The sequence below is a fragment of the Pezoporus wallicus genome, unplaced genomic scaffold (assembly GCF_028554395.1).
Source record: "Pezoporus wallicus isolate ANWC-B61680 ecotype Strahan unplaced genomic scaffold, APGP_CSIRO_Pwel_v1 contig_4012, whole genome shotgun sequence".
Lineage (NCBI taxonomy): Eukaryota > Metazoa > Chordata > Aves > Psittaciformes > Psittacidae > Pezoporus > Pezoporus wallicus.
In genome coordinates, this window is record NW_026637828.1 from 2,578,486 (window position 1) to 2,596,679 (window position 18,194).

General features: G+C 51.1%; 1 protein-coding gene across 1 annotated transcript in view; it reads left to right on the top strand.

Moving 5' to 3' along the window:
- Window positions 1-12,394, top strand: part of RAB40C (RAB40C, member RAS oncogene family) — a 35,589-nt gene extending 23,195 nt beyond the window's left edge. The window contains exons 4-6 of the mRNA XM_057408012.1: window positions 8,816-8,893; window positions 9,302-9,524; window positions 11,514-12,394. Of these exons, the coding sequence (XP_057263995.1) occupies window positions 8,816-8,893; window positions 9,302-9,524; window positions 11,514-11,794 (582 nt within the window). The 3' untranslated portion in view covers window positions 11,795-12,394. The remainder of the gene's footprint in view (window positions 1-8,815; window positions 8,894-9,301; window positions 9,525-11,513) is intronic.
- Window positions 12,395-18,194: the final 5,800 nt, after the last annotated feature.

An 18,194-nucleotide genomic window follows, 5' to 3' on the forward strand; every position in this document is an offset into this window, starting at 1 on the left:
TAGAGTGGCTCCTACTGGCATGTTTGGTGCAGACTTTAAACTAGAGCAGCTCAATTGTGAAGTATGCGCCTTAAAACATGAGAGAGAGCATTACATGTTGAGTTTCTCCTTTGGGCCCTGCTCCAGAATAGCATCTAGATTCTGAACAGCAGAATCTCGTGGTCCTTTGAAAATCTGCTCTTAGGTAATAGTGCTTTCTTACAGTTTAATGTCATCCTCTTAGTAAGGATCCCTCCAGGATAAAGTCTCCATAAGTTAAATGAACTACTGTATTTTCCCTTTTGTTTCCAAATGTGAAAACTTTGGAGCAAATTCCTGCTCTCTTAGCCACTAAGAGTCAGAAGCTATATAACAGCCTGCTGACTGCCAGTGTCCTAGTGGATTCCCAGCCTTTTGGAAACTTTGCCACACCTATTCAAGCTCTTGTCGATATTGCTCTTGGTTTTTTGCTCTTTGTAGCTGTGGACCTTTGCTTTGCCAGCTGACAAAATGCATCCTGCTCTCTTAAGGCTTCCTGCAAATTCCCTTGTGCCATAAACATGAGAGCACCTGGGATGGGCTGTTGATATCTCCTCCAGTGTATCCATTGTTCTTGTTTGTGCACATCTCTGGTGGTGTGGGTGCCTTGAGGCTGCTCCTTTGAAGTAGAGGCCAATTTCCTGGTGCTTGCAGAGGTGCAGGACCAGGAGTGTTGGAGTGTTCCTTCTGCAGTGGGAGCGTATGGGACCTCCCATTCGCATGCTTGGTCCCTTGTGCGAGTTTAAGCTTCCTGCTTTTACTACATTTCAGAAAAATCTAGAGCTCCAATCCTAATATAAGATGTGGGCTTGAGACTGTGTCCCTTCCCTTCTCAGTGAGAAATGAACAGAATTGGTCAGTGGGGTTTTCTGATGACCACAAAGCTTTTGTCAGTCTTCTTCTGAGACCTGTATCAGATGCCCAGATCAAACTGGCTTTCCAGCTGCTGTGTCCAGAAATATCATTTGAGAGCTCTTATCATTTGAGAGCAGTGTTCAAGGCCAGGTTGAATGGGGCTTGAAGCAACCTGGTCTAGTGGAATGTATCCCTGCCCGTGGCAGCGGGTTGGCACTGAATGAGCTTTAAAGTCCCTTCCAACCCAAACCAGTGTTTGACTCTATGAACATTTGCAGACCTTGCCTGGTCTATCTTGCCTGCTTGCCTTTCCCAAAGGTCTGAGAGATGTTCTCAATAACCCTCCTCAGCCAGGCAGAGGGACCTGTAACCCAAATACAGCTGAATGCTGGAGGATGGAGCTTGCTTGCACAGTTAGGTGTAGCTTATGCATTTCCCTCAAAGCCTGCATTCTGCTTGTTAAACAGATGTCTTTTCCAAAGCACTGCTGTGATGCCTTAATCATGATTTTTTCCAAAATTGTCAACCTTTGCCTTTAAAACTAACAAAATAGCCCTAAAAAGCAAGCAGGAGGAGAGGGAGTTCCTAAGTTAAATGTCTCCACTGCCCTCTGAAAGTATTCATGAATATGAGCACAGTGAAAAGTGAGTGCTTCTTAGAATCATAGAATAGTTACGGTTGGAAAGGACCTTAAGATCATCTAGTTCCAACCCCCTGCCACAGGCAGGGACACTTTCCACTAGAGCAGGATGCTCCAAGCCCCATCCAGCCTGGCCTTGAACACTGCCAGGGATGGAGCAGCCACAGCTTCTCTGGGCACCCTGTGCCAGCACCTCAGCACCCTCACAGGGAAGAGCTGCTGCTTTATATTTAACCTGAAATTTCCCTGTTTAAGTTTGAACCCGTCACCCCTTGTCCTGTTGCTACAGTCCCTGATGAAGACTCCTTCTCTGGTATCCAAAGCCTCTTGCAGGCTAACGACCAGGGTCCTTGTACTGTCTTCTTCAGGTGGGTTGCTAAAATGTTTCAGCACCAAGTGCCTGGCTTCCATGTGGTGATACAGCAATATTCCTCTGTTAGCAGGAACACAGATGCTCTCTTCAATAACTCACCACATCTTTCAGTGGATGAGGACAGTGTCGTAATTTAAACTCTCCATGGTTAAGCAAAGCAAAAGGACTGTTTATTTTGCCTATCAAATGCCTTCGTGACTGCAGGAGTGGACTCCAACACCTCCAGTTATTTCCAGTATGCAGTAGCTAACTTCTGGCACAACATTACCATAAAGACAACTTAACCCAGTGTGGTGTCAGGGGAAAGGAGATAAAATGCTCCCGAGTTCTCTTATTTCTTCAAGATGTATTTAATGCTGCTTGCTCACTTCTTTGCTTCAGCTGCCTGCCTTCCTGTCTGCTGTCTTGGTGTCATCAGGCGTCAAGACTTCTGCTGTGGGAAACTTGATGCAAATCCAGTTGGAGGCAAGAGAAGTGGCTTTTTTTTTTTTTTTTTTTTAACCTAACAACCCAAAACCTCAGGAAGAATAAATATTGCAGAGAAGAGAGGTGCCAGGGTGGGAAAAACTCTGTTTAACATGCAGATACTTGTACAAGAATGGCGGTATCAGCTGGCCATGAGCACCTTCACACTGAAATTAGCAGAAGGTTCTCGCTGAGTAGAGGACTGAGACTGAACATAAGGAGCACAAGGGGAGCTTGAAGAAAGTGTTTCCAAAAGGAGTTTGGCAGCTTAGCTGTGAGAGGAGGAGGCCTCAGCATCCTGCAGCCCTTACAGGGGTGGCTGAGAGCAGGGTTCTTCTCTCAGAGTAGCCAATGCTTAAGAGAATACCTGGTAGGAAAAGTGCCTTCAAGTAAGGGAAGCACACTCGACTTGCACACATACTGTTTCTCAAGTGTAATGATAAAAATTGAACCTTCTTAAGTAAACCCTGGTGAGGTTGAGACATGGAAGGAGAGTCACCAGGCAGGGAACAGACCTTCTTGGGAGTTCTCCTTTACCCCCGGCACAGCCTCATGCATTGCTCAATCTGGACTTCAGGCTCATCCCTCCTCGATGAACAGACTCTTCTTGAGAACCTCGATGCCTTTCCCAGTGTAGACTCCACACCACTTGCCTGGCTACATGTTGCTTTCATGTTCAGCAGAAATATCTTCCTCTTGAAAACAGCCAAAGTTAAACAGCTTTATTGCCCTGGATGAGCTGGCTTCAAATGAGGATTGGGCCCTTCTTTCAGCCATGTTTGCCTCAGGTTTTGCTATGAGGATCACAGATGTGTCCTGCCTTCCCTCCCTGCCCTGCCTGGCTGATCTGATCACATCAGGGATACGATGAGCTCTTTCGCTCAAAGGTGGAGGCTTGTGGTGTATTGGAGTGCCTGGGACCGTCCTCCTTTTCTCTTCTTGCTTCCCTGGGGTTTGAGTTGCTGCTTTCTTATAACAACTTGATGATCCCTTTCCTCTTAGGGTCTGCTGGGCCAGCAGGTCCTCACCCCATTGCTTCAGGGTCTCACTCTGGGGTGAAAAAGGAGCAATTGTGGATGGGATAACAGAGCACTGGGCCTCTAGGCACTGGTGGGGCTGGTAGAGTGGAGTGCAAGACGTGGTGACTGCAGAGTCAGGGAGGGTGAAGATGGAAACCCAGTGGTGTTGCCACCTGCAGAGTAAACTGAAGGAGTCTGGAGCTTGCTGTGTTGCAGAAGGATTTTTATATTCATTGTCACAGTGCAGGGTATGGTGAAGGGTATTTAGTGATGCTTGAAGGTGCTTCAGGAATCTTTTTGTTTGTTCTTGGACTTCTGCTCTTTGGCTTCTTCTGGTTGGCTTTGAGGTCTCTATCACACCAACAGCAGAGATGGCTGCTGATCTCAACTGTTGGTGCAGCTGTGGCTCTTCTGGTTGCTGTGAGCAAATACAAGCTATTCCAAGTCATCACAGAGGGGAGAAAGAGATGTGGTGATACTTGCTGATCCAGCAAGGAAGAAGCAGTGCTAGAATCATTCCTGATGTCCTCATGTGCCAGTGATTTAAACAGTTTCTGCATATGGGTCTTGCCAGCTCTTCCCAGATAGTGTGAAGGTCCTTTGTGAATAGATTCAAATGATCTACAGGAATCATTGAAATACACTCCTATCTTAGAGCTAAGCTTCAGGAGTAGTGAGTATTGTTGAGTTCTGCTTAAGCAGGTGATGTGAGTAGCTGCTGTTTGTCCTGCTTAGGGCATTTAGTATCCAGGAAGGTGATGGCTTTTCTGGCAGCTGATGGTTATCAAAAGCTCAGTCATAAATAACGCCCCCCTCCAATGTGTTAGCCCATTGGGATATGGTTTGGCAGCAGGATGTAATTGCCCATGAGCCAAGGCCTGAGGTGCCAGGTGGAAAGCCCTGACCAAGCATCGCTCTGAAAGAGCAGGCAGGAGAGAAGAAGTGCTCTGGTTCCTGTCAGTGCTGGATCTTGTTTATGGTTTATCTCATCCTGTGGGTCAGAGAAATCCAGTCTGAGGGGGTCTGACAGGCTTCTTCAGCAACAGCTTTTTTCCATCAGTGGAGAATACCAGTGAGTGACACTTTCCTGGCCACCTTGGCATCTGCCATCAGTGGGCTCAGGTCTCTGGCAGTCGCCTGCGTCCTTGCTTGCTCCCAGCAGTGTTCTTGTTGTGTGCTTGTGCAAGCTGCTGGAGATCCATCTCCTAGAGCATCTGAGAAGCCTTTTTGGAGAAGCCTGCTTTGCACTGATGGGTGAGCATGCTGCTTGTCCCTCACCTTAAAAAAATTTGTGCTTGTAAGCCTGGTCTAAACCTGCACCAAGCAGATAGAGCTGATGCTTCCCACACACACACCTTGATAGTGTGGGCAGATCTTTGTAAGCTCCTGCTGAAAGCAAGCTTGGTTTTTGGCAGAATAAGCATCCACGTGTGCTGCTGGATACAATGACACTGTCTGCCAGTACCAAAAGGAATCTTCTCGGACTCAGTCTTGCCATAATGATTGGATGTTAGGCAGAAGTTCTTCCCTGTGAGGGTGCTGAGGCACTGGCACAGGGTGCCCAGAGAAGCTGTGGCTGCCCCATCCCTGGCAGTGTTCAAGGCCAGGTTGGACGGGGCTTAGAGCAACCTGGTCTTGTGGAAGGCGCCCCTGCCCATGGCATGGGGTTGGAACTGGAGGAGCTTTAAGGTCCCTTCCAACTCTACCCATTCTATGATTCTGTGATCTCTTCATGTTTCTTGTTCACTACACTTCATACACATGTGGGAATTCCTGTTGCTGGTGTGCTTGGGGCCATGCTGATCCCAGCAGTGTGGAAATGAAGCTTGAAAATCCAATTGTGAAAAGACCTGAAACAGGCCTGGGGACAAGTCCAGTCAGTTTACCTCCCACAGAGGCCTATGGGCAGGTGGAGGAAGTAAAGAAGGCTGTTGGAGGGTTGGTGAGGAGTCTGCAATACGCTTGATCTGAGAACCTGAGTGTGCAGCTTCTCTTTTCCTGCTGGTGAAACAGAGGTGCTTTGTGAAACTCGGAATTGAGAGGTATGGAGATGCTAAGGTGTTGACAGCCATCTAGGCACTGAAAGAATAATTTTGGCTGCAAATGGGAACCTGTTAATTTGTCTAGCTGAAGAAATGAAAGTTCTGTGCACATTATTCCAAAGGAGACTTTTCAAAATCTGAAAAAAAACCAACAGATCTTACTTGGAGGTGTCTGCAGTGATGGAGCCAGCTCCCTCTCTATGTGCACATCTGTGCTGTTCTCTCTAGGGGAGAAAATGGTCATGACAGTATATCTGGGATGTGTGCTCTGGAAACATGATGTCTGGAGCATGCCAGCACTACATGGAAGACGTATGAGGTTATCTGGCATCACCAGGAGCTGTTTTTAAGGCAACTCCCCAGAGGACAGAGGAAGCTACAGTAAAGCCGGTCTAACACCCGTGCTGGGGAAGATGAGGACAGCAGCAAGGCATTAGACAACTTGGCCATGGAATCTTCTTGACCTTTGGGAAGCTTTCCTTGACAGTCTTGACCCTAAATGCACATGCATGGGGCTGTGTTATGACTTGGAGGGTAAGCTGGCAAACAGTGAGTTCCTCAAGTTGTGGTCTTGACCTTGCACCCTGCTTCTGAGAACCTTGGGCTGGGTTTTTGCTGGTGTTTTATCCTTCTTCCTATTTAAAGAAGATCCAGGCAGCAGCTGCCAGCAAGCTTAAAAGCTGTCTCCTCCTAGAGCACATTTCTGTCAGAAGCAGTCTTCACAACCTAGGCTGTGGGTCTGTTTCTCTTGGCTAAAGGAACTTGTCAATCCAGAGCTGAGATAAGTAGACTTTATTTCACTTACTGGCTGTTTGTCTTGGAAGGGGGTCACCACACCTTTCGCTTTGTTATTTCCTGACTCTCATTCATTCATATGTGCAGCCTTGGAATCTGGAAGTCAAAATAAATACTACAACAATTGAAAGAGAGCTCAGAGTCTCTCTTTTTTTCCTTTTTCCCCTCCTAAAATGGGCTGTATCCTGGTAGTCGGTATTTCATGATTGGGTTCTTGGTTTGTGGAGTTTTTTAATTCTGAAAAATCACTACTTTTTTTTTCCTATCTAAGCTTAGGAGAAACTGATTCTCTTCTCCAAAACAAACCCAACCTCCCATGCTTTTTGAGAAGGCAGTATTTTGACTGTACTAGAGATGACGGAACAAAAAATTCTGGACTCCAGGCACGAGCTCCAGGCTTTTCGTGGAGGAAACTGAAGATGCATCTGCTCTGCCCACACCACAGATACTACTGCAGTTATGAGAACTCACTGTCAGGGTGCTCAGAACAACCTCAAACCCAACCTTTGAAGGGCTGGCTCTTCAAAGATGAAAACCAGACCACCACATGTGGCTTGCCTTTTGTACCCTCTCCCTTTCCCCATTTTTTTTGTATATTATTGAGCCTTTGTGCACATGGTACAAGTGCAGATGCAGAGGTGTTGGGAGAGCCAGCAAGGACAGAAGCAAGCTCTGCCTGGAGAGCAGCTGCCCTGGATAGATAAAACCCCAGAATCAGAATTGTTCTGACCCAGACTTTTCAGAACAGTAACACTGGGCAGGCTTTGTGAGAGCTGCTTGCTCTAAAAGAGCTGTGAGAAAGGCAAACAATGTCCAAGCACACCCAGTGTGTTCAGGGAAAGGCTTCTTTTCCAGTCCTGGGGAGCAATTTCAAGTGCTAGCTCGAGACATGACTTTATTATGAGGGTTCAAGTGCCTTTGTGGCTCATATGTCCTGGTAATTATTATTCTTGTGTGCTCCAGATCTCATGCTGATGATTATTTTTTCATTAACCTGAGGAATATCACGTGCCTGGTTCTATACAGGCTTCCCCCAGGTCATCACTAGCTTTGGCAGCAGCGTTGGCAGGAGGATTGGGTAGTTTGAGATTCCCATCTGTGTAGTGGATTGTCCATTTCAATGAATAAAGGAGCAGTTCCACTGTTTGGAGGGTGCTTGACAGTCTCTGCCATGTAGCAGGACAGAAGCTGGGTGTATCTAGGCATCTCCTAGGTAGAGCTAGGCTGCTGGCTGAGACTTTCCTTTGCCAGATTAGTGTCTCTTTTGCTTGCTCTGGGGACTTGCCATAGGAATGTCTGTTCCCAGAGGATACCCCTGATTCAGAGAAGGCTGATTCTGTTGAACTTGCTGCTTAAATGATCTGTTATCCTGGAGTCCAGCTTGGGCTGGTTTGGTTTGCCCTTAGCTTAGTCTCACTGCTGCTGGGTTTCATCCTGTGCTTGTTCCCAGCTGCACTGCCACCTCTTGCAGTGCAAGATCATCTGTTCCTCTGTAGTTCCCATTTCAGGGCATCTTCCGCAGAGTAACCTTGAAGCACCTGTTGTCACTTGAAATGTCCTTGATTGCAAAGAAGGGACTGACAACAAGTCAGAAAAATAACGGGAGAGCTGCAAGAAGGCTGCTGCTTGAGACAACTCTCTAAATGCTGTATGTGCCCAACTGGTCCTGAGAGGCACCTCCTGATGTGCTGGATTGTGTGCCTGCAGGGCTGTGCACAGCCTACTTTCCTTGAGTCTGTCCTCAGAAGTACTTTGGTTCAAGGAAAGCTTATTTGGTAGGAATTGCTGTGGACCTGTGTGGTGGCCAGCAGTGTGGTTGTGGTCCCGAGTCCTACTAGCCAGGCTCGGGGTGGAGGTGGAGATTCTCCAAAGTGCTGCTCCATATCATCACAAGCACAAACTTCCCTGTCCTGCTTCCCCATCCTTCCAGCTCATTGTGCTGCACCTCGAGAGTGTAAGGGAAGTAAGTTGTGGATGTGGATGGTGTTCAGGAAAAATTAATGTGGGCTTGAGGGTGCTGCAGAAGAAAGGGCACAGGGGAAGGTCCTACAGTGAGACCTTTGCTCTGACCCTCTGGGATGTCCCAACATTGCTGTCCTACTTTCATTCTCTGCCAGCGTGGCAGTGATAGCAAAGAGGTGACAGAATGAGACAGGTTCTGGAGAGGGAAAACCTGCTGAAGATGGGTGTGCTTCATTAGCTTCATCATGTTGCACTGCCATCCCACCACTGAATGCATAAGAGGGAAAGAAAAAGGCTTGTTTCTGCCTCTGTGAGTTTGTATTGGATTTGTCACAGGAGGAGAGTGTTGTTTTGCTCCTCCAGATACATAGTCACCAAGGTAGTTCCTCCTCCTTCACAGACACTGCTGCTTTCAGAATGATTTGAGGGATGTTCAAGCCAAAACAGGAGAATAACCTTCCCTAATATCTTGGGACAGTGTTAGTACAGACCTCTTGTCTCAATTTTTGCCCTAGCAACCACACAAATAGTGCAGCTGGAGCAATGTTCTGTCACTCAGCTTTCTGGTTTCTGCATATGGAGGTGACGTCCCTTTCATTTTGTCTACTATGAAGCTTCCTGATTGCTCCTGGTTTTCTTCCACCAGGGCATTCTCTTGGTTTATGACATCACTAATCGCTGGTCCTTTGATGGGATAGACCGATGGATAAAGGAAATAGATGAGGTAAGTTGCATTGAAGAACATGTGCAGTGGTCTACAGCAAACATTTAGGGAGGTATCACCTGAGGTGCCACCTCTGATGTGGGGACAAGCATGGCTGCTATGGAGAGGAAACAATGGCTGCTCAATAATAAGCAAACCAAGAGGGTAACCTTCCTGTGTAATAGAGTAGTGTAATAGAGTGTAGGAAAGGGCTTGGGAATAGTCAAGTGAGATGGGAAGGTTCCCTCTAAAATGGCCGGGGGGCTGGGGGGGGGGGGGGGATAAATTAATCTTCCTCATCATGGGAGTTCCTCTCTGTTGCAGAACAGTTCCTATTTCTTTGCCCTTCACTGCTATTACAGCTCTACTGGGTGTAGGCTTCCCTTACCAAGGACAAGCCATGGTTTCTCCACTTCTTTCCTTTTAAAGCATGCCCCAGGTGTCCCTCGGATCCTGGTGGGAAACAGGCTGCACCTTGCCTTCAAGAGACAAGTGCCCACGGAGCAGGCCCGGGCCTATGCAGAGAAGAACTGCATGACATTTTTTGAGGTCAGCCCCCTGTGCAATTTCAACGTTATAGAGTCCTTCACAGAGCTGTCCCGAATCGTCCTCATGCGCCACGGCATGGAGAAGATCTGGAGACCCAACAGAGGTCAGTAGTGAGGAAGATGCTCCATGTGGGGAAGCCAGGAGAGCTGAAATGGGAGGGGATAGGGCTGTTTGCTTAGGTGGGAGGTGTGTTATTAGAAACTGTGGGATCTGTGAAAGCACCTGACATAGAAAAATGCCTCTGGTCGAACAAGTTGAGGCTGAGCCACAAGAAGCTGCCTGTACTGGTGCAGGAACCCAGCAGGCAGTGGTGAGGGATGGGCAGCTCCAGAGAGTAGTTGAGCATGTCTGGGATCTGAATTGCTCCAGGGCACACTGCACCTCTCCACTTATTCTGGATGAGGCCTAGTGCAATTAAGCTCCCAACTTGAAAGTACTCTGCTCTGCTCCCCAGGCTGAGAGAGCTGGGCTTGTTCAGCCTGGAGAAGAGAAGGCTCCGTGGAGATGTTAGAGCAGCTCCAGTGCCTAAAGGGACTACAAGAAGCCTTCTGGAGAGGGGCTTTGGACAAGGGCCTGCAGGGACAGGACAAGGAGGGATGGCTTTAACCTGACAGAGGGGAGACTGAGATGAGCTCTTAAGCAGAAGTTCTTCCCTGTGAGGGTGCTGAGGCGCTGGCACAGGGTGCCCAGAGAAGCTGTGGCTGCCCCATCCCTGGCAGCGTTCAAGGCCAGGCAGGACGCAGCCTGGAGCAACCTGGTCTAGTGGAAGGTGTCCCTGCCCATGGCAGGGGGTTGGAACTGTGTGAGCTTTAAGGTCCCTTCCAACACAAACCAGTCTGGGATTGAATGAGTGGGGGCTGCCTGCCCGGGAGTGGCCGTGTGGGTTTCACTGCAGGCTGGAGGTGGAAGCGTGCCCTCGTGTGGCCGCTTGCTAAGGTATCCACTCCAAGCAGACTATCCAAAGCAGGCTCACGTGATGTACGCCGAGCTACGAGGACGCTAAAATGCCTGAAAGGGCAGAATCCTCTTCTGGCCCGGTGGGATCTCTGTTGCTGCAGGCGCTCTGCAGAGAGCCGGCTCCAGGCGCTGTGGCTGGTGCTCCTCGAGCAGGTCCAAAATGAGACTGTCCTACACTGGGACTTGCTGAACCTGTTGCCCCCTTTCCTGGGCATGTCCTTTTGGTTGCCAAATGACAGCTTGAGAAGCCACGTGCCTGGTGGGATGCCATCCAGAGGGACCTGAACAGGCTTGAGAGGTGGGCCAGTGTGAACCTCATGAAGTTCTACAAAGCCAGGTGCAAGGTCCTGCCCCCGGGTTGGGGCAGTCCCCAGCACAAACACAGGCTCTGGAAGACTGGATGGAGCAACCCTGAGGAGGACTTGGGGGTGTTGGTCAATGAGCAGGGCCCCATGACCTGGCTTCAGTGAGCGCTTGAGCCCAGAACTCCCCATGTGCTGGGCTGCATCCCCAGAGCGCAAGCAGCACGAGAGGGAGGGGACTGTCCCCCTCTGCCTCACTCTGGGGAGACCGCCCCTGGAGTCCTGATCCAGTTCTGGGGAAACAGCACAAGAGGGACATGGAGCTGTTGGAGCGAGTCCAGAGGAGGCCATGGAGATGCTGCGAGGGCTGGAGCAGCTCTGCTCTGGGGACAAGCTGAACTGACTTGTTCAAGGCCAGGTTGGATGGGGCTTGAAGCAACCTGGTCTATTGGAAGGTGTCCCTGCCTGTGGCAGGGGGTTGGAGCTGGATGATCTTCAAGGTCCCTTCCAACCCAAACCATTCCAGGATTCTGTAAGTGTAAGCAGGGCTCTAGTTACCCAGACACTGTGTTAGTTAAGAGGGGTGGCAGTGTCTAAGCCCTGTGTTGACACCAAAGCTGCTGTCTTGCAAAATGTCTCAAACAGCAGAGCTTAGCTTGGGTTTCTGTTTTTGATCAAGTAATCTGTTACAGGCTTCTATTTAGCGAGTTCAACCCTTATTATTTTCTACCTCCAAAGGAGCAAGAACTGTGCAGCATAAGGAATAGTTGTGGGGAGGAGGCAGTCCTCGAAATCTCTTGTCCCTTGACTTGTTTGGTCTTTCCTCCCACCAGTGTTCAGCTTACAGGACCTGTGCTGCCGAGCCATCGTCTCCTGCACCCCAGTCCACCTCATCGACAAGCTTCCCTTGCCCGTCACCATCAAGAGTCACTTGAAGTCCTTCTCTATGGCCAATGGGATGAATGCAGTGATGATGCATGGCCGGTCCTACTCCTTGGCCAGCAGCGGTGGTGGGAGCAGCAGCAAAGGGAACAGCTTGAAGAGATCCAAATCCATCCGCCCGCCCCAGAGCCCCCCACAGAACTGCTCACGCAACAACTGCAAGATCTCCTAGCAGGATGGACACCCCTTGAGCTTCTGCCATGTCCGCACCCACCCTCTGATGTACAGCTCTTTGCACACTGACCCCTTTGCCACTGGATCCCTCCGGATGGGCCACGCTCACTTTCCCGATGGCACACACCAGAGTTAGGAATATGCGTACGGTTTTTGCTTCGCATAGGAAGCGTGGTGCCAGCTGGATCTCACAGAACTGGCGGGGAGAGGATCTGCCAAGTGACCCTCCAAGAATGCTTTTGGGCTTTGCCTCTCAGCCTGGTGTGGAAAATTCAGCAGCTGCCGGCTTGGGGAGGGGGGAAGGGGAAAAAGAAGCTGATCCAGGCTCAACGGAGAAATGGATTTAATGGAAGATTGAGAGGCTTAAGGGAGTAGGCAAGGAGAGTCTGTGCTGCAACTTTAACTCTTGGACACCTGAAGAGATTGCTGGTGCAATAGTGATCATTCAGTGTAGGGGAAAGAGAAGAACAGGGACAGAGGACTAATGATAATTTTCACCGGGATGTTAACCTGCTGTTGCCAAAAACCGGAAGGAAGATAAGGCAAGAGTTGGCCAATGAGAAGGGGAGGGAGCAGTCCACTTGCCTTCATTTATTTATGTAAATATTTTATATATATATATATATATATATATATATCACTTGTTTTTTAAGCTTTTTTTTTAAGAAGCAGTCAGGGAGAATTTTATGCAGCCATGTACATACGAGCACTGGATTAACTTTCCCAGTGTCAGAAAAAGGGGAAAAGTGGAGGATTTCCAAACAAAAATATCCAAATGCTTTAAGAGACTTTAAATCACCACCTGGGCTTGTGCTGGGGGGGGGGGGGGGGGGCGGAGGGGGCTTAAATACTATGTATGCAGAAGGAAAGAACAATTTGTGTATAATCTGCCCCAAGCTGCTTTATTCGCATCAGTCCCTAAAGTTTCCGAAGGCAGGGTGGGATGTGAATGGCTCAAGGGACAGAGCGAAAGGGCCATGGTCTCGGCTTGTTTTCAGCATCTCTGAGGTCAGACTGATGCTGTGCTCGCTTTGTACCTTCTGACACATGGATGATGGGGACTGAGGAGCGGAGGCTGGAAGTGTCGTGCCCAAAGCAGAGGAAAACCACTGAATTTTGTCCCTTATTGCAGCAAAACCTTGACCACCACTTCCAAAGCCCTCTATCTGCAACACCCCTGTGCACCAGCCCCTCAATCCTGGCTGCTTCTTCCTTTGCTTTTCCAAAGACATGCTCTGCCTTTGGTAGCATTGCTGTGGCTCCTCCTAGATGAAAGTGGGGAAAGGACAGAAGCAGCTTTTCCCACTGGAGCATGAAGGAGCAGGGACTGAGAAGGTGAAAGGTTTGTGTGGGGGAGACCAGTGAACCCCCAGGTCCCATCATGGCAGAGTTACTTGGTAGCCCCAGGGAACTGGGAAAGCAAACTGCTTTGTTCTGGATTGTGCTCTGTGGCTTGTGGTGTGCACGTGCTGTGGGAGATCTTCTGTCAAGCAAGTGCAGTGTGCATCCCTGGCTTCATCCCATGGTTGACCTGGGCTGGAAACTCACCTGGAGCCTTGCAAACAACACCTAGCCTTTACTGCAAAAGCTTGGCAATGGGACTAAGCGATCCTCAACAGATCCTTGTAGGCAGCCAAGACGTGTAGATTGTGAGTAGCGTGGTAGCAAGTGAACTGCTTTTCCTTTTGCTCCTCAGCAAGGAGCCTGGCTAGTGCAGTTTTGTCATCTGCCTCCTGGTGTTAGCAGCTCCTCAAGGCCTGGCCTGGCTCTTCTCCACCCCCAGAGCAGCTTGTTGCATTGCACGGGCAGAATGAAGCCGTGGCAGCTCCTGCACGGCCGACGGACCCGCTCTCTTCAGGCAGCAGCCAGGGGCACATCCCTCCATGGAGAACAGCCTCCTTCCCTGAGCAACCTGGAGGTGAAGGAGCCTTCCCCCTCCCTGCTCTGTAGAACAAGATACAATAGAGGGGTCATGCCTCTTGGCTCGTCTCTAGTGTGTTTTATTGCCCAGCTGAAATGAGTGAGGAGAGAATTAAACCCCAGGCAGATGGAGGGGGGAGAAGAATCCTTTGTAGTGGTGGTTTGGCTCCAGAGCAAAGCCGCAGCCGGGCCCAGCGCGGTGGCACAAAGGCTGGGGGATTTGGAGAACCTGTCTGGAGTGGCCGGCACCTGCTTCCCACCACTTGACACACAGCAGAAGACAATCGCTGGCTCAGCAGCCTGGGGATATACGGCCAACAGGTGATGGGCACCACAGGAGCAGGGTGACTTCTGGAAAACGGCACCCTGGGCTTCCCCCTGGCAAGGGGTGTGAAGTGGGATGAAGGCTTCCTCCTGCACCTGCAGAGCTGCTGCATGGCTGGAAACGAGATGCACTGCTGCTCGGTTTGGCTTTGCCACGTGTAGCACCTCCCCACACCCCTTTCCTTGTGGTTGATTTCTTGTTTTCTCACCCCATACAGTCTCAAAGGACCCTGGCTGTAGTGAAGAGGGAAGATTCACCTGGAGCAATTGCTCAGCAGAGAAACTTTTTTTGTTGCTGTTGTTAATTTAAGAGGAAAAATTGTTGCATCTTATGTCAACACTAGTCTGTAGCTGCTCTCCAACACTTGTACCATTCCTGAGTTGGGTTTTTTTTGGGGGGGGGGGTTTTGGACTATCCTTTTATTTTTTTTATTCCTTTGTACAGTCAATGTTGTTCAACTGATTCTACATGCATTTGTTTTGTATAAATTAAAGTCTTTTTTTGTTGTTGTTGTTTTGAACTACCAGTGGTGAAGTTGGATCAGTTTTGGGGCGGGCTGGGATGAGGTTGAAAGGAAAAGGTGGGAGTTGTGCCCAAAGGTGGGGATTTGGGGCTGCTGCAATGCAACTGCGTGTTGCCACTTCCAGGTCTTCCATGAAACAAGTTGGGCTGCAGTTTCTGGGGCCTCCTAAAAGTTGTGATTCCTGGGCCTGGTGGGGTTTTACCCTTCTCTGATCAAGCAGAAGCTGAATCTGTTCTTACTCTATCTGCCTTTTTCAGAGCATGGCTGAGGCTTGGATTGTGGAGCTCTAAGGCAGCGCAGACAAGTTGGCAACACGTTTAGTCATGTAGATGGCTGCAGCTTGTGTGGGGCTGTGCTCAGGCCCGGGTACACAGGGACAGGTTTTGCAAGTACAACTGAAGCCTTAGCTAGCCTCTTTGAGCCAGGGTGGTGCTGGGGAGTGGTGGGTTTCACCCACACAGCCCAAACTGGAACAAGCTGGAAGCCAGTGTGGGATCAGCGGGGCTTTGAAATGGAGAAGGTGCCATGAGGAGCTCAGAGCACCCGTGTCTGGGAGCCCCAGCACAGGGGCTTTGCTCCTGGGTGCAGGGAAACTTCTCCTCCCCTGATCCTTGTCTCTGTGCTCGCAGCCCACCTCCGCTTGACCTCCCTTTTCCCTGCCTGCTCACTTCCCTGGGATCAGATTTTCCACTTCGTACCAGACCGGCCACGCCTGTTTTAACAGCTTAAGCGGTAATTGCCGGGGCTGGGAGGGGGTAGGGGGCAGATGAGATAGTGTCTGCAGGCTGGAAAACCCTGGAGCTAAGGTGAAAGCCTGGTCAGGGAAGAGCCTTTTTTTTCCCCTTTTCAAGGGTGTTCTGGAAATGTCTGTTCCCTCTTGCCAGCAGACTCAAAGGTTGTGTGTGGTTTCAGGTGGATAAGGACAGCTGGGGCCAGTTATGCCAGGGGTGCCTGCCTCTGCTTAGGAAGAGCAGGGAGAGACCACCGTCCACAGCCTGAACCTGGGTGCAGAGGCTGGGAGAGCTTATGGGAGTCCCTGATCTTAGGGAAGGAGCAGGTTGCTCTGGGCTGCTTCAGGTCTTTCCTTGTCGAGTGTGCTCCTCCCAACCCACCTTCCCCATTTGAAGGTATCAGGTTGGTCCCACTGTCCCCTGCAAGGGTTGTGCCATGCAGGGTCAACCATGGGTCCCATCACAAGGAACGGTGACCTGCATCTGATGGCACCTGAGATGCTTGACAATGTAGTTGCACTTGCCCATGGGCGCACTGGTGGGGCAGGAGCCCTTTAAGGCCCAGGGAGGGCTGTGGCAGGGTGCCCTTTCCTTCAAGACAGGATGCTGAGCCGGTTCCTGTCCTCCCCTCGCTTGGAGGGAGGAGATGAGATGTAAACCTTGCATTTGTGTCTGGGATCTTTGGAAGTGACTCCAGGAGTTCCCTGTTTGGGCTGCAGTGGGAGCTTGGGTGCAGAGATGAAGTTTGGGAGAGGCTGAAGTTTTAGCTCCTTCAGATGGTGGAATTGTCCTGGGCTTGGCCAGAGTGGTGAGAGTCACTTTTGAGTCACAGAATCCCAGCCTGGTCTGGGTTGCAAGGGAGGTTAAAGCTCATGCAGTTCCACCCCCCTGCCATGGGCAGGGACACCTTCCACTAGACCAGGTTGCTCCAAGCCTTGTCCAACCTGGCCTTGAACACTGCCAGGGATGAGGTTTTCTTTCATCTTCTGCTGGGTCCCCAGGCGTGGGTGAGGGTCTTGAGTCATTGGGAGCTGCATTTCCAACCATGCAGCATCCCTCTGGCTGCTTCTGATCTCAGTGACACAGAGACGAGGTGTCTTGGACTCTGGTGTGGGACATGGGCCACACCCCAGGAGCTGCTCCCACAGTTCCAGAGAGGGACCTCTGTGGCAGGAACTGACCCAAACCACAGCACCGACATCTTCTTAGACCATGTTGTAACCACAGGGACCCCAGATAGGGGTGGGTGAAAGCTGGGCTCCAGGTTTTCCTTTCCCCCTTCCCTCCTGCTCCAGCACCCTTGGGCACCCCAGTGCTCAGGTGCATCTCTGGGGAGCGAGGTGCTGTTGCAGCCTGCACCCTGCCAGAGTGAGTGGGTCTGTGGGCTGCAAGTCTCAATGTCTGCGATTGCCTGGATGGAGCAGGCAGGGTCAGGCTGACCGGATGCAATTCCCTGTTTGCAAAACATCTCAGCAGCTCCCCCATGAGCACCCTGGGGCAGTGTAACCTCCGCTCTGCACCCAGAGCCAGCCAGACCCTTGGGTGGCTGCTTGGCCTTGAAACCATGAACCATGGGACATACTCCAGCTCTCTGTGCGTGGTCATGGCAAGCTGCTGCCATGTTCCAAGATCTGAGGTCCCTGGGGAGCCCAAGCACAGAGCAGCATGGTGGATCCTGAGAGCCCCCCAGAATGCCTGCTCCAGTGCAACAGGGCTTCCCCCAGGAACTTCCCCAAGGACTGGGTTGGCACTGAACACTGCATGCACAAGGACCACTGGGGTGCAGGTGGGTTTGAGTTCGGCTTCTCCCTTTGTCCCTTACACCACCTGCCCCCAAGTTTGCAGTGCTGCGGAGCGGGGGCTGGAGACCCCAGGGCAAAACTCCCTCGGGTGGGTTTGCTGCTTCGCAGCAGCTGAGGGAAGAATTAATACTCCCAGAACACTGTGAAGTGTTCCTGCTGCAAGTCAGTCCCACCAGGGATCACGGGAATCTGACTGGGGAGTCAGGGCCAGCTCAGGGCTGGCTGCAGAACGTGCTCCACGAGGCGATTGCAGCTGGGATGCAGCGTGAGGAGCCATCCCATGGGGCTGGCTTCCAGCTCTGGAGAGACAGCCTGGCCCTCAATCGGTGTGGAGGGAGCACTGGGTGCTGGTGGACACCCACCGTGCTGCCAGGAGAGCTGGATGCTGTGCCCAGCGCTTGAGGGGTGCCACATGGTGATCACGGATGAGCAGGGCAGACACATGCCAGTGCCAGCCCCAGCTCCCACTCCCGGGCTCAAGGCTGCATCCACCCACAATGCCAAGAGGCCAGGAGCGGGGTGAGGGGCTCCCCGGTCAGTGTGGGCTCTGCAGGTCTCCCTGCTGGCAGCCCTGGATGAGTGGACCAGAGGCTCTGGCTGCTCTCTCATCCTGCAGGAATTCAGCTCCATGGGCTGGGTGGGTTTTGTGTGTGTGTCCCCCCTCCTTCCACTCTCCCTCTTTGGAGACTTTCTGCATTCTGCCTTTGATCTCCCCCTGCCGTGTTTGCCCAGCCGATCACTGGGCTCGCCGGGGTTAGAGGCTGAGGTCAGCGCCTTTCCCATTCCAAACACCCAGAAACATCACTGGGAAGGGAGGGGATTCAGATTACAACCTTCCCGTCCTCCCCTTCCACCCCACTCGCCCCGCTGAGCCGCCGGGGAGCCAGGATGGACTGATACCCTCTCACTGAGGGAAGAAGGACCAGGAACACCGCTGCCACCGTGTCCCTGGCACCCGCAAGCTGAGCTGCAGCAATGGATGGAGGTGGCCGGCAGCATCGCTGGTGGTCCAGCAGGCCCTGAAGAGCAGAGGTTTGGTCCTCTCCTCCTCCTCTTTCTCTTTGTCCCCCCTCCTTCCCCCTCATCCCCTCCATCCT